This window comes from Sciurus carolinensis, chromosome 3 (genome assembly GCF_902686445.1).
Source record: "Sciurus carolinensis chromosome 3, mSciCar1.2, whole genome shotgun sequence".
Classification (NCBI taxonomy): Eukaryota; Metazoa; Chordata; class Mammalia; order Rodentia; family Sciuridae; genus Sciurus; species Sciurus carolinensis.
Genome location: NC_062215.1, coordinates 71208019 through 71222189, shown reverse-complemented (window position 1 = coordinate 71222189; position 14171 = coordinate 71208019). Strand labels below are relative to the sequence as shown.

General features: G+C 36.3%; 1 protein-coding gene and 1 non-coding gene across 2 annotated transcripts in view; both read right to left on the bottom strand.

Annotated features, from left to right (window-relative positions):
* The window catches only part of Sap130 (Sin3A associated protein 130), a 74874-nt gene that overhangs the window by 36835 nt on the left and 23868 nt on the right, over positions 1-14171 (bottom strand). The window contains 6 exon segments of the mRNA XM_047545799.1: positions 1252-1554; positions 3998-4119; positions 6860-7001; positions 9987-10091; positions 10294-10384; positions 10547-10694. Coding sequence (XP_047401755.1) covers positions 1252-1554; positions 3998-4119; positions 6860-7001; positions 9987-10091; positions 10294-10384; positions 10547-10694 — 911 coding nt within the window.
* Positions 3499-3572, bottom strand: Trnaa-ggc (transfer RNA alanine (anticodon GGC)). The gene has a single exon. It is a non-coding gene; the product is annotated as a tRNA-Ala (tRNA).

Genomic DNA, 14171 nt, shown 5'->3' with positions numbered 1-14171 from the left:
TACTGATACAGACTGATAGCATTATTTTTCCTTTGTTCTATAATCAGTCACTAATAAATGAGCTAAGATATATAAAGTACATAGAGTATCTCACTCTACTATCTCAGTTCGCATTTTTACTTACATAATCCTTGTCATCATTATTCCTATTAGAAAAATGGGAGAACTGAGAGTCAAGAAAAGCTAATTAAAGAACCACAAATAGGAAGCATGATCTGCTGGCTTGATAGCAAGCCCCAAAGTACCCTTCAAGAAATGTGCTGAGGCAGTTTTTGCAAATATGACTCCCCTTCAATTCCTAAAAATGCTATCATCCTCCAGTCTATCTTTAGGAAGACAAACCAACAGATACTTTATAGACTTAAAGTTAGCACCAAAATACTGGTGACCATGAGAACATAATCAGAAACTATGTATGTTGGACAGTTTTTGACTTACAAAAATGGCAATTCATAAAAGTCAACCTAATACAAGTTTCCTATTAAAGAGGTGCTATTAAAGAGGTGGGCCACCATGGGAAATTTCCATCCCTATGACAATATGTGAATGATTAAGAATCCAAGACTTTGATCAAATAGTTAAATTTGAGATCTATGTGGCAACTAAAATTCTTAGTTTCAAGTTGATCTCTTTATGTTATAGTTAACATAAAAAATAATCTTTATGATCAATACCTAGGGTAAGAAACAATCTTTCTACTACATAACGCTAATAAATACTGCACACTACTTCTAAAAAATATTTTTAGTTACAAATGGACTCAATATCTTTATTTATTCTTATGTGATGCTGAGAATTGAACCCAGTACTAGGCAAGTGCTAGGCATGTGCTCTACCACTGAGTCACAATCCAAGTCCAACTTTTTAAAAAAATGTCTATTCCATTAACTTTTTTTTAAAGTACTGACAATATTAGCTGACATTAATATGAGATTTTACAGCTTTATGTACAACTCTGAAGAAAATCTTAAACTGAATGAGAACACAACTCATAAAGGTAAAAGTTGCTTCCTCAACTAAGCTTTGTATAAAATGCTTCCTGCTATGTGCAAATGCATTCTGTGCATGTCATTTCTAATGTTTACAATGACCCTGAAAGTTAAGTTCTAAGCAATTCACATTATAAAGAAGAAATGAAAGTGCAGAGAAATCACCTAAGACCACAAAACCAGCAAGTGGCAAAACCAGTATTAAAACCCAAGCATACTTCTGTTCTCCATATCAACTCTCACGCAAAAAGTTAAGATTTACCTGAAGTTTTTCCTTCAGGCTGTGGCTGCTGGGTACCCATTGGTGCAGGCTGAAGCCCTTGAGTGTTGATTGGGGTTGCTGAGTGGATTCCCTGGGTGCCAATTGGTGCTGGCTGTATCCCTGGTGTCCCAATGGGGGCTGGCTGGATACCCTGTGTACTGATGGGTGCTGGCTGGATCCCTTGGAGATGTCGAGCATGTGATGCATCCACTGTCATCAACTGCATGGGGTTTAAGTGGACAGTAGATGCTACACCAACTCCAGTCTGAGCTGTGATGGCAGAGTTTGGAGCCTGAGCTGAAACTAAAAATGATGCAAAAGGTGACTACAAGGTTAGGATTGAACCAGGGGCACTATACCACTGAGCTACATCTTTAGTCCTTTTCATTTTTTTTTTTTTTTTAAGATTCAAGATATTTTATTAATAGCTACTGCAAACAGTAAGATAGCTCAATTAGATTACCAAGTATAAAAATAAACATACTAAAATCAGTAGTTCACATATATTCAAACAATCTTTTGGAAGATTTAATGGAAGAAAAGATTTCATATAAAACAGTAACAAAAATATATTAATGTTTGTCAATAAAAATGTGAGAAATATTAAAAATTAAAATACCACTAAAGGCAAAAATAATAGCTTTTCTACAAATAGAAGAACCATATTATTGTGTAAATTAATTTGTAACTTTAACTAAGTCTCAATGAAAACTTAACAGTTTTAAGCTATATCACCTGATGCTAAAATTTAGTGGAAAAAAAATAAACAGAAGTGGACCAGCACTAAAACACATTAAGGCATTTTTAAAAGTCTAAATAATTTAAGAGTATCATAGTGGTCTATTAGCAAAACAGAATGCCCAGAAGTAAGTACACTCAGATTCATACAAAAATTGAATGTATAAAGAGGACAACATCTCAAATCACTGGGAAAAAGAGTTATAGGAGTAAGTAAAGTAACATCCCTGCTTTACCTCATATATCATGATAAATTCCATATGTACCAAAGATATTTTTTAAATAACACAACCATTAAGTAATAAGAAGAAAACTTGAAAATTTTTTCTTTATAAATTTGGAGTTAGCAAGAAGTATCTAACTGTTTCAGACTCAAAATTCCCAAGCCATTAATTATTTCACTGGTACTTTTTGTTACATAAAAATCAATTTTTTATGGAAAGCAGCATCATAAAACTTTTAAAAAAGACAACTAAGGGAGATATTTATAGCTTATATCACAAAGAGCTGTCCTTCCTTACATGTAAATTGACAAAATCAAAACCCTTTTGAAACAGAAAAAGGAAATAACATTCAGGGTTATTATTAAGATATGATTGTATTTCCAGTCATTTTGGCTTATTTTTGTTTTTTAACTTGACTTGGTTTCTCCTTTGACTGGCTTTTCCTTCAGGGAAGTAATTTCTCCCTTTGCTAACCTACATTGTTGTTTTTCATTTCCTCCTCATGGAATGTTTGCTGAGAATGTTCTCTAGTTCAGGCTTTCTGTTTGTAAGTTCTTTGAACTTCTGCTTATCATGGGAGGATTTTATTTCATCTTCAAATCTGAAGGTTAGTTTTGCTGGGTATAAGATTCTTGGTTGGCAACCATGTTCTTTCAGAGCTTGAAATATGTTGTTCCAGTACCTTCTAGCTTTCAGGGTCTGGGCTAAGAACTCTGCTGATATCCGTATTGTTTTCCCCCATATGTAATCAGATGCTTATCTCTCACAGCCTTTAAAATTCTATTTTTATTTGTATGTTAGGTATTTTCATTAAAATGTGGTCTTGGTGTGGATCTGTTGTAATTTTGTGTACCTGGTGTTCTGTAAGCCTCTTATATTGATTTTCCACTTCATTCTTCAGATTTGAGAAATTTTCTGATATTATTTCATTGATAGGTTGTTCATTCCTTTATTTTGTATCTCTGTGCCTTCCTCACTTCCAATAATTCTCAATTTTGATCTTTTTATGATATCCCATAGTTTTTAGAGGTTCCATTCATGATTTCTTACCATCTTCTTTGATGGACTTTATTTCAGATTAAATATTTTGTCTTCATTGTCTGAGGTTCTATCTTTCAAGTATCTAGTCTGTTGGTGATGCTTTCCATTGAGTTTTTTAATTTGGTTTATTGTTTCTTTCATTTCAAGGCTTTCCATTTGGCTTTTTTTCAGAATCTCTCTTTATTGAAATAATCTTTTGCTCCCTGCAGTTGCTCTTTCAACTGTTTTTTTTTTTTTTTTTTTTTTGTGGTACTGGGGATTGAACCCAGGGCCTTGTGCTTGCCAGGCAAGCACTATACCAACTGAGCTATACCCCCAGCTCTCTTTCAACTGTTTATTGGAGTGATCATTCATTGTCTGCATTTGCTGTGTTATCTCATCCTTTACTTCATGAATCATTTTAATTATGTATATTCTGAACTCCTTTTCTGACATTTGTTTCACAAAACAAGAGAACCCCCCCCAAAATACAGCTTTATTCATTATAACTATACTATCATTTTAAGGTATAGCTAAAATTGTTTACTGTGATTATCTTCAGGGTGGGATAAAACTATGCAAATAACACTAATAAGTGAAACAATCTTGTCATAAGTCACAAAGATGGTGATCTATGCAACTTCATTGTATTCTCTGAATCTGTAAATAAAAGCCAGAGTAATTAAATCCCTTACTAGGAATACCATCTAACCAATTAGCAAAAATAAAAATGTGAAAAGCCATCTTAAAAGTGGGGTTCATACCTGGGTACTGTCGGATAGTGGACACAGAACTGGTGATTGGTGTGTAGGTATGTGCAGCCAGTGGATATGCAGAGGGTGGATAAGTTGGCAAAAAGTATTGGAACTGAACAGGAACAGATGGTCTAGAGATAAAGTACAGATCATATTAAACAAAATTATTTTCTTCTTTATCTTTATTTTATCCCCCCAATCCTGCTAATTGTCTTCCCTCCTAACTGCCACACCAACTTCTCCCCAATTGTTGTTCCAAACTCTAAGATCAAGGGATATATACTGAAAGAATGTAAACTTTTATGAAATAAGTAGTTATACTGTAAAGACCTATGTCAATTAAATGTAAAAACACAGATAATATTTTATGGATGATTTTTGAGAATAACAATTACCAAAACTGACTCACAAAAACTCAGTAATCAAAACTCTTCCCTGCTCAATTCCACTTGAAAGACACTAATTCAGACTGTTTTTACAGGCAAATTTTTTCACCTATACACGAAACAGATAATCTCAATCTCATACAAGCTCATCCAGAGACTAGAGAAAAATATATGAGATCTAACCTCTCCTCTCTCACCCTGTCAATACTGGGGATTAAACGCAGAGCCTTGTACATGCTATGCAAGCGCTTTACCACAGAACTCCATCCCCAGCACTTTTTATTTTGAGACAGGGCCTCAATAAGTTGCCGAGGCAGGCTTCAAACTTGCAATCCTTCTGCCTCAGCCTCCTGAATAGATGGGATTATAGGCAATGCCACCACACGCAGCTCCAACTTATTTTTTGAACTTATAGCCTTGACACTAAAATTTGACAGGAAGAGTATGAGAAAAATATTATAAATCAATCTCACTCTTTACAATGATGCAAAAATTCTTAAACTGAATTAAGTACTATATAAAATTAAATACATTGTGGTTAATTAGGTTTATCACAGAAAATAGAAATGATTTGACTTTAGGACTTCTATTCACGCTTTCAATATTAAAAAGTCTAAAGAGAACGATCATTTGAAATTGTTGCAAAAGATGTACAAAAAAATTTGATAGCATTCATACCAATTCATAACTTAAATGACAAAGAAAATATAATTTTTTCAAATTGATGATGGTATCTAACAAAATTTATACTGAAATTTCAGAAGAATTTCCATTTAAGTAGAAATAAGTAACACTGTAACTGGATGCTTCTAACCAAGGTAACAACAACAACAACAAAAATACATATAGAAAACTGGAAACATTGTCTTGGGTACCCACAAAAAACTGTCCTTATTTGTAGATGAAATAAATATCTATTTAAAGAATCTAAGAGAATCTAAAAACTTTTAGAGCTAAAAGGAGTGATTAGCAAGGTAGATGAACATAAGATCAATGTATTAAAATTTATATGCATTCCTGTACACACTAAAAATCAAATAACAAGATTTAAAAATCACCCAGTTCTGAAATGACTCTACACCGAATAGGACTCTCACTGTAGGAGAGGGAAACACAAAAATGGAATGTGGGAGGGAACAGAGTTACACTGGAGGTATCAACATATATTCAAATGGTTAAAAAAATGTTACTTTTTACTTCTGCCTGACAAAAGAGCCTAGAAGAAATATCATCCTTAGCAAAAGCAGAGATAATGCCTAGATGTTGGTTTTGAAATGACAAAAGAGCTCCCTGGAAAAAAACCAGCAGATCTCAGGAATCAGTAAGACCTGGAATAACTTGTGGAAAATTAAGAGCTAGAATGGAGACATGGTGAAATCTACAGAAGCAGTCTAATGGGGACCGTAAGGGCCAAACTGGAGATCATTTGAACACCAAAACAGATGATGGCAATGGATATATTGCCATCATTAATGTAAATATAATGAATATATTGCCATATGACAATATAATGGATATATTGCCATCATTATATATAAATATATATATTTATATTAATGAATAAAACAAATTCATATGCCCAGACTGATTTTAAAAAATGAAATACTCAAAAAGAGTATATAAGAGAAACTTTCTCAATTTGAAAATGCCAAATAAATATGGAAGAAATGATACTTTAAATAAGTATGTTTTGCAACTATAATATTGATAATTAATTTGCCCAGGAATTATCAATCTTAAAATTACTGGGTGAAAGTTTCCTGGAGAACAGGAATATTTATGGTCTCAAAGTATTTCCATATAGATTATTTGTTTACAGAGGAGAAAAATGTGCCTTTACAGTAGGAAAAAACAAAAACAAAAACAAAAAACGGCAAACATCACCTTTATTGAGTAATTAATGTTAATATAACCAATAATGGAACAAACAGCATGAACCCTCTGATGATGTAATAATGGTGAGAACACATCACTTAAATAATAATTCCTTCAAAAAATGAATAACCTGAATCTAACCATGAAGAAACAATGTGACAAAACCAAATTGAAGGATATTCTAACAAAACAACTGGCCTATGTATAGTTTTAAACAATGTCAATGTAAGAATAGAATGGAAAGCTAAAGAATCATTCCAGAAATCTCTAAGTATGGTTAAAAAAGAGACTGTGTTGTTTTAGGAGTCATAAATGGAGGCATTTATGGATAAAGGGTCACAATCCTGCAACCCTTACTCTCAGAATGGCTCAAAACAAACACATGAACAAAAAAAATGGATGCTAGAATATCCATCAAAAAGAGAATGACTTAATAAAAACCATATTTTCCTGTGAACAATGAAAAAGAAATTTATCCAATGTGTTATTTTCAGGGGGAAAATTTGAAAATATAAACAAACACACACCATATTTTGTGGGACATTTGATTTTACTAAAATATCAAAACAATGACACAATTGGGCAAGCTAACTGGCCCATTGCCTCCTACCTGTTGTCACTTCGGGTTTCCATGGCCACAGGATTTGGAGAGGCCCGATGCCCTGAAATAGGAATCAGGCTACTCCTCTCTGCAGGGTAATCAGGCTGGATCCGAGGAGAAGTATGTGTGATCTGCTGAGGTACCACCTTGGCTACAAATAGTGAAGTTCAATTATATTATTACTCATATATTCTTACTGGTGTGCCAAAACAGTTTTGCTAGCAGCAAACTTACAAATGCCAACAGTTATAAGTCGGAATTTTTAGTTTAAATGAAAATAAAATTGAAAAAAAACTACAAAAGATTCAACTGAATTACTTCAATAATTCACTAATATATTCATACCATTATCTGTTAAAAACTGCTAAATAGTTTTAAAAAGAGAGCAACCAGGCCCTGTTCAACTTGACTTTTTTTTTTTCCCTTTTAATTTGGTACCAGGGATTAAACCAAAGGCACTTAAGGGCAACCCCAGCCCTTTTTAACAATTCTTTGTTTTGATAAAGGGTCCTGCTAGGTTGCTTACAACCTCACTCAAGTTGCTGAGGCTGGCTTGGAACTTGTGATCCTCCTGCCTCAGCCTCCTGAGCCACCAGGATTATAGGGGTATATCACTACACCTGGTTAAACTGGCTCCTTGAAGATCATTCCCACCCACAAAAAATTTTGAAGCTGGATACGGTGGCACATGCCTAAAACCCCAGTGGCTCAGGAGGCTGAGGCCAGAGGATCTCAAGTTCAATGCCAGCCTCAGCAAAAAGCAAGGTGCTAAGCAACTCAGTGAGATACTATTTCTAAATAAAATACAACATAGGACTGGGAATGTGGCTCAGTGGTCAAGTACTCCTGAGTTCAATCCCCAGTACCCCACACCCACTAACAATTTTTTTGAAGGGCTAAACTCTATAAAAAAGTAACAAAATTTTGAACACAAAAAATGGCAAAGACCTTAGATTCTACTTTAGAGTCAGTCTTTTTTTCCCCATGACCTAACACATTCCTATTAGAACAATGGTTAAATTCAAGATTTAATCTCACCTGGTGAAAGCAAGTACAATATGGAAAATGCACTTAGGTGATTTTAATACATCATGTATAAACCTAACTTGAAAATTAATGCTTTGCGGTTATATCAGATTTCCCTTCTCAACTGAGAAACTTTTTAGAGGAATTCTATTATGATGTAACAAATATTTGAATTACTATATAAGAGAGCAAAGCTAGAACATAAACCTGATGGAATTTAAGAATGAACATATTCATGTCCTCTGGCACTTTGGATGAGTTTACTTCCAGTATAATCTCTTAAGAAGCACAAGGACACTAACAAGAAACAACCTCTTAAAAACAATTCTTCACAATGGGTATCAAGAGGAAGCCTGACAGTTCCTTTAGGATATAATATCTTCTCTTTACTGGTCTGAGTTTCCTCATAGCTGCAGATACCCTAGTTAGACTCCCAGCTATAAAACCTAAGTGAACAGGCTTAGCTCTGTTCTTGCAGCACTGCTGACAGCTGATACCTATCAGGTAAAGCCAGAAAATGGTCTGAAATGGATATATGGAACAACCCATAGTCTTACCCAATAAAAGTCAACCCATAGTCTTAACCAACAAAAGTGCATTAATGGTAAAACAATATATACACACACAAAATAAACTTCTCACAAAAGTGAATTAATTTGAAAGTCTGAGAGAAGTCTGTTTTCTCTACTGCCAAGTCATAGTGAGCAATAATGTGAGAATGACCAGCAGTGCAACGCTATCCCTGCTAAAGGTTGTCTGTGGGGTTGAGCACATATTTTAGGGCTGGTATGGCCTGCTTACCTACAGAGGAGTGGGGATTCTCTGGGTCCTATATTATTCTAGGGAAGTATCTTCAAAGTTTACTGAGGGGACCATAAAGCTGTAAGTCTATCTTGTTTATATAGGAAGAAAGACCTAGCAGGTGGGGAAGTCATACCTCTATGTCAGGTTACCAGACTTCTGACAGTTTGGTATGTCAGTGTATCCTCTTCACAAAAAGCAGTCTTCTAAAATATATTATATTAAAAGTAGGGCAGATGTCTCATTTCTTTGGAGCATACTCACCATTACAGAACCAAGACAGAGAAAACACTGGAAACTAAAACCTATGGTTTATGGGTCATAGAGAGCTATATTTTCTATCTTCCAAGCCATAGCCTCTGCTTTGGACATGGTAATAAAGATATATCAGCCCAATGACAGGTGACAGACATTGGCGAAGTGTGGTCTGTGCACCAAACTAGCCTGCTATTTCTGTGTGGTCTGTAAGCTAAGAATGGGTTTACATTTTTGAACAGTTGAGGGGAAGGATATTTCATGATGTGAAAGTGATATGAAATTCAAATTTCTCTGTCCATGAATAAAGTCTTACTGGAACCGTCACACTCATTTGTTTATATATGGTCCATGGTTGTTTAAATGATACAAAAGCAGAGTTAATCATCTGTGACACAGACTTACATGGCCACAAAGCCTAGAATGTTTACCATATGGTCTTAGAAAAGGTTTGACAATCCCTGCTCTTGATGACTAAAGTTTAGCTGCCAGAATGTTACAAAGACTTTTAAAATATTCATAGTATTCATATATTTAAACCAGGGAATAAACAAGGACTAAATAGATTACAGGATGATCATGAAATACCATGGATTAGCACTGAGATGACAACTGAGGGTGATCAATTTGAAGCTTTATGCTCTTCCTGTAGTTCCATCATCCAGAGATTTTTTTCCCGAGTAGTCTATGGAAGTGTACAAGTTTTCGTTTCAGATCTTGCTTTTCCCATTGTTCTTGTCTACCCATGTCAATAAAATTAACTTATTTCTATATGAAGTACACACAAGAAGCACAGTTTGATAAGGCAGTCAAACCCAGGGTTAAAGTTTACTTTTAGTACTTGAAGATCACTATTCTCTTTTTTTCCCCTACTATCAGTGCCAGCTCTATATGACAAATAATAAAAAAAGTTAAAGTCAAATTCAATGTTGCTTTTAAGATCAGAAATTTAAAACAACAACAAAAAATAATACTAGCCTTGGACATGAAGGCCTGGACAAGAGGGCTGAAAAATTCCTCATAGGTTTCTCTGTGAAGGTCACACAGCACTTACCAACTGGGATGTTTGAGGTGGTCACAGCAGTTGCGTGGGATGAATGGGAGGGCATTGTCATGGTAACAATTGTACTCGTGGGAGCTTGTGTGTGTGACACAGATCCTAAAATGAAGGAAAAAAGGAAATTCTTTAACAATGGTCTCTCTGTACATGAGATTCTTAAAAACCTTGGTAAAAATCTTGAAAAGTTAGGAGAATTTTTCTAGTCTGTTGTTTTTCCTCTGAAGGTGACAAATGAAAATTTCACTCACCCCTTATGGCCCCTTTATCCCTGGCAGGAAGGAGAGCAGGGCTACTGACTTACCGGCTGTGGTTGCTGAAGGAAGGGTGTTGGTTGCCAAAATAGGTGCTACTGTTGCTGCAGCCACCGGTGTGCCAGTACTGAAGATGGTTTTCTGTGGGGGGAACCCCACAACACAGTTATAAATAAGAACATTTCTCACTCCATCAATCTAAAAGTAATCATTCCTTTCATACTGCCAGGTCCTTGGCAAACTATGCACAATTCTGGTTTTATAGCACAAAGTACACAGGTGAATCTTCACCTCTGGTTTTACCTGAGCCATTGTATGAAGCTGCTGTTTTGGTGTCCCTAATGCAGGGTGAGATGGTAGTGTGATTCTTGTTGTCACATCCCGTGACTGAGCAGGACGCTGAATACTAATTGCTGCAGATGGTGGATGCTGGATAGACAAAGTGGGCCGACTGAAAAGACAGAGAAGATACTATGTGATTTATAACTATTGCACAGACACAGTGCAGGCAGTCAAGGTCATTTACTATCTTGTATTAGATTACAGTCACAAATTGTATCTTTTCATAGGTCTGTGAAGTCCACAGTTAAACCAATTACATGGTCTTTAAGTCACATCAGTGAAGTAAATAGTTCACTGTTTCTCTCCTGAAACTGTGACATCTTATTTTGAAAGGTATAAACATATACCACAAACTGAGTAAATTAAGTCTTAGTCATGAGGTAGTTAATCAACACTTCAAAACTTTTTTTGTGTGTGTGGTACTGAGGGTCAAACCCAGGGCCTTGGTAGACAAATGATCTATCACTGAGCTACACCCCAGTCTTACATAACAATCTTGAGTGAGCATTAATATAATGATTACACTTCACTCTGGAAAAATCTGAATGTATACAATAAGGTTTCTCACATTATGAATTTCTAACAAGTTTTCCAAGAGAAGATTATAGGCAATCACAATTAACAACAGTTTAACCTATGACTACAGAAGCACGGTCCTTCCCCCCAATTTTATATCATTCCTTACCAGATGGAAGGACATTCTTAAAATGACATCAAGTTCCAGTTATGACTGACTAATGATTGAAAGGCATAACAGACAGCAATCCAATTAGTTGATAGCAAGGTACAAAATTGTAACAGTGGCAAGAAAACACCAATATAATAAAACTGGCTTATCAAATCAGAGGGGAAAATGGACTATAATAAATGATGTTGGGCTCCCTTGGCATGTGCTCCAGGTAGGTGGCTGAGGTGAGCTTTTGTCTCACTGGGTCTCTTCCCAGCTTTCTTTGTATGTGTGTCAGTCCCAGGTTCTTATTTTCAGCTTATGCTAGGAACAGGCTCCTGTCTAAGCTGATCTGATTGCAGCTTCACCAAGATTCCCCAGCACTTCCCAGCCTTGGTCCTCCATTAAGATTAGAGCTTCCCGGATCCAAGATGGCGGACTAGAGGGAGGTTGCATTCCTTGTCGCTCTGTAACTCTGGTTTCAAGCAGAGGATATCCGCCATTTGCCTGCCTCTCACCTGTTCATCACCTGCCTTACTCCTATCCATCACCCAAAGCATGAGGTTCACCTCCCGATCGTCCGACAATAGTCAGCAAACTGATCACCGACTGCCAGTGGAGCACCAGCTGCCTGCTGTTGCCTGGAAGTTCACTGTTACAGTACCTGCAGGATCCCTCAGCCCAACCGATCACTCCCTGCCTCTGGGACCCTCACATCGACTGACTGCTCCCTAATGCCAGGACCCCTAGACCAACTGACTGTGCCCTATACCGGGACCCCAGACTGACTGATTGCACCCGGCCTCCAGGATCCCACAACCACACCAAACACACCCCACCTCCAGGACCCCTGCCTGACCAACAGCATCCTGCCTCCAGGACCTCCTGCTGACCACGGCCACACCCTGAGCTGCAGCTCCCCATTTGCCAACACCTTTCAAAGCCAGAGCAGACATCTTGGATAATCCTGGAAGCCGTAGCTCTGATCTTTAGGTGGGGCAAATCCCATCCTGAGATGCACGCTGGAGGCTTGAAGCTCATTGTCAGGTACCTCTCCTGCATCAGGCTACTGAACTCTGGTAGATTTCATTACTATATGACTGTTATACTGTAGATTTTCTTTTTTCTCCTTATTGAAAAAATTTAAGTTTTTATTTCTTTACTTTTCTTGCTCTCTTTTCCTTTTGTTTACTTGTTCCCTCAGAGTCTCTTTCTCCCTTTTTTGCATGCTAACATCCAATTTCTTTTGATTACAATCTCACCCTTTCTATTATCTAGAACTTCTGTATATTCTTTTCTTATCCCATTAATAGCCACATTCTACATCCCTCTGCATCCTCTTTGTCCTCCATTAGAAACTGCAGACCTTATTGCAAATCTGTTTGTTTTACTGAAGATAATATTTTAACTCATTCTGTTTATTATGACAATTTTGTTATTGTCCTCATAGGGGCTATTTGGTCTAGGATTGCATAGTGTCTGAATTGGGCACTGCTAATATTGATCTCCCTTAAAGAAAGGGTTTTGGAAACCTATAGGGCCACTATAAGCCTATAGGGGGAAATCTGCAATACCCCAGATCTGCACTGCTAGAGGGGAAGATACATGAACAACATGAAAAAACAAGGGAAGAAAGTGATCCAAACAAATCTAGATTCTATATTAATAAAATCCAATGATAGTATGTTAGAAGAAATGTCAGAAAAGGACTTCAGATTATACATGATTAAGATGATTTGTGAAGCAAAGGATGAGATAAGAGAGCAAATGCAGGCAATGAATGATAATACCAATAAACTGAAAGAGCACCTGCAGGAAGCAAAAGATCATTTCAACGAAGAGATAGAGATTCTCAAAAAAAACCCAAATAAATGATGTTGGGAAGACTATGAAGCCATTTGGAAATGATAAAATAGTATCCCTACATCACAGTACACCAGGATGAAACTAAAAGAATCAAAGATTTAAGGCAACTAGAAATGTACATGAAGAAAAAGACGGGGGGACTCCTTTATAATCCTGGAGTATAGAGAGCTTTGTATCTTTTTAAAGCATTCAGAATTGGGGATGTGGCTCAGTGGTAGAGAATTTGCCTAGCATGCACGAGGTCCTGGATTCAATCCTCAACACTGTGCAGAAAACAGACACAAAAACTTACAAAATCCAGAAGCTACAAAAAGAAAATACTGATAAATTTGACTATATGAACAAACAAGCAAACCTCCTATACATGGCAAAACATATTATCAAGCAAAGACAAAAGTACAATCTTCCTAATAAACTACAACCTTCTAGAAATCAACAAGAAAAATAAGCCAATAAAAAAGGAAAGAGCAAAAGTATGAACAGTAAGTTCACTTAAAAAAAAAGTTCCTTAAGAAAAGATGTTCATTCTTTTTTTTTTTTTATTTTTGAGACAAGGTCTCACTATTTGCCCAGGCTGGCCTTGAACTCTTGGACTCAAGCAATCCTCTTCCTGTTGGTCTCTCATGTAGCTGGCAATAGAGGTGTGCACCACTGTGCCCAGCTCATTCTCATCCTTAAAAAGAGAAATTCAATGTAAAATACACTGAGATATCATTGCTTACCTATCAGATTTTTTAAGACTGTGGAAGGAGGGTACATTGGTATAAACCCTAAGAAAGGCAATCAGATGATAGATATCAAAATTAAAATTGTGTGTACCCTCTGCTCATATGCATAATGACACAAATATAAGGTTATTCACTGTGATCTATCTAAGATAGTAAAGAACTGGAGACAACCTCGAATCCATTTATACAAGGGATCACTACATGTTGCTACTAAAAGAGTGTGGAACCCTAAGAGCTAGAATGGAAAGCTTTCAATATGTTATATGGAAAAAAGCAAAGTAAAAAGGGATATATGAATTAAACACTCTTCTGGGTAAACAAGATA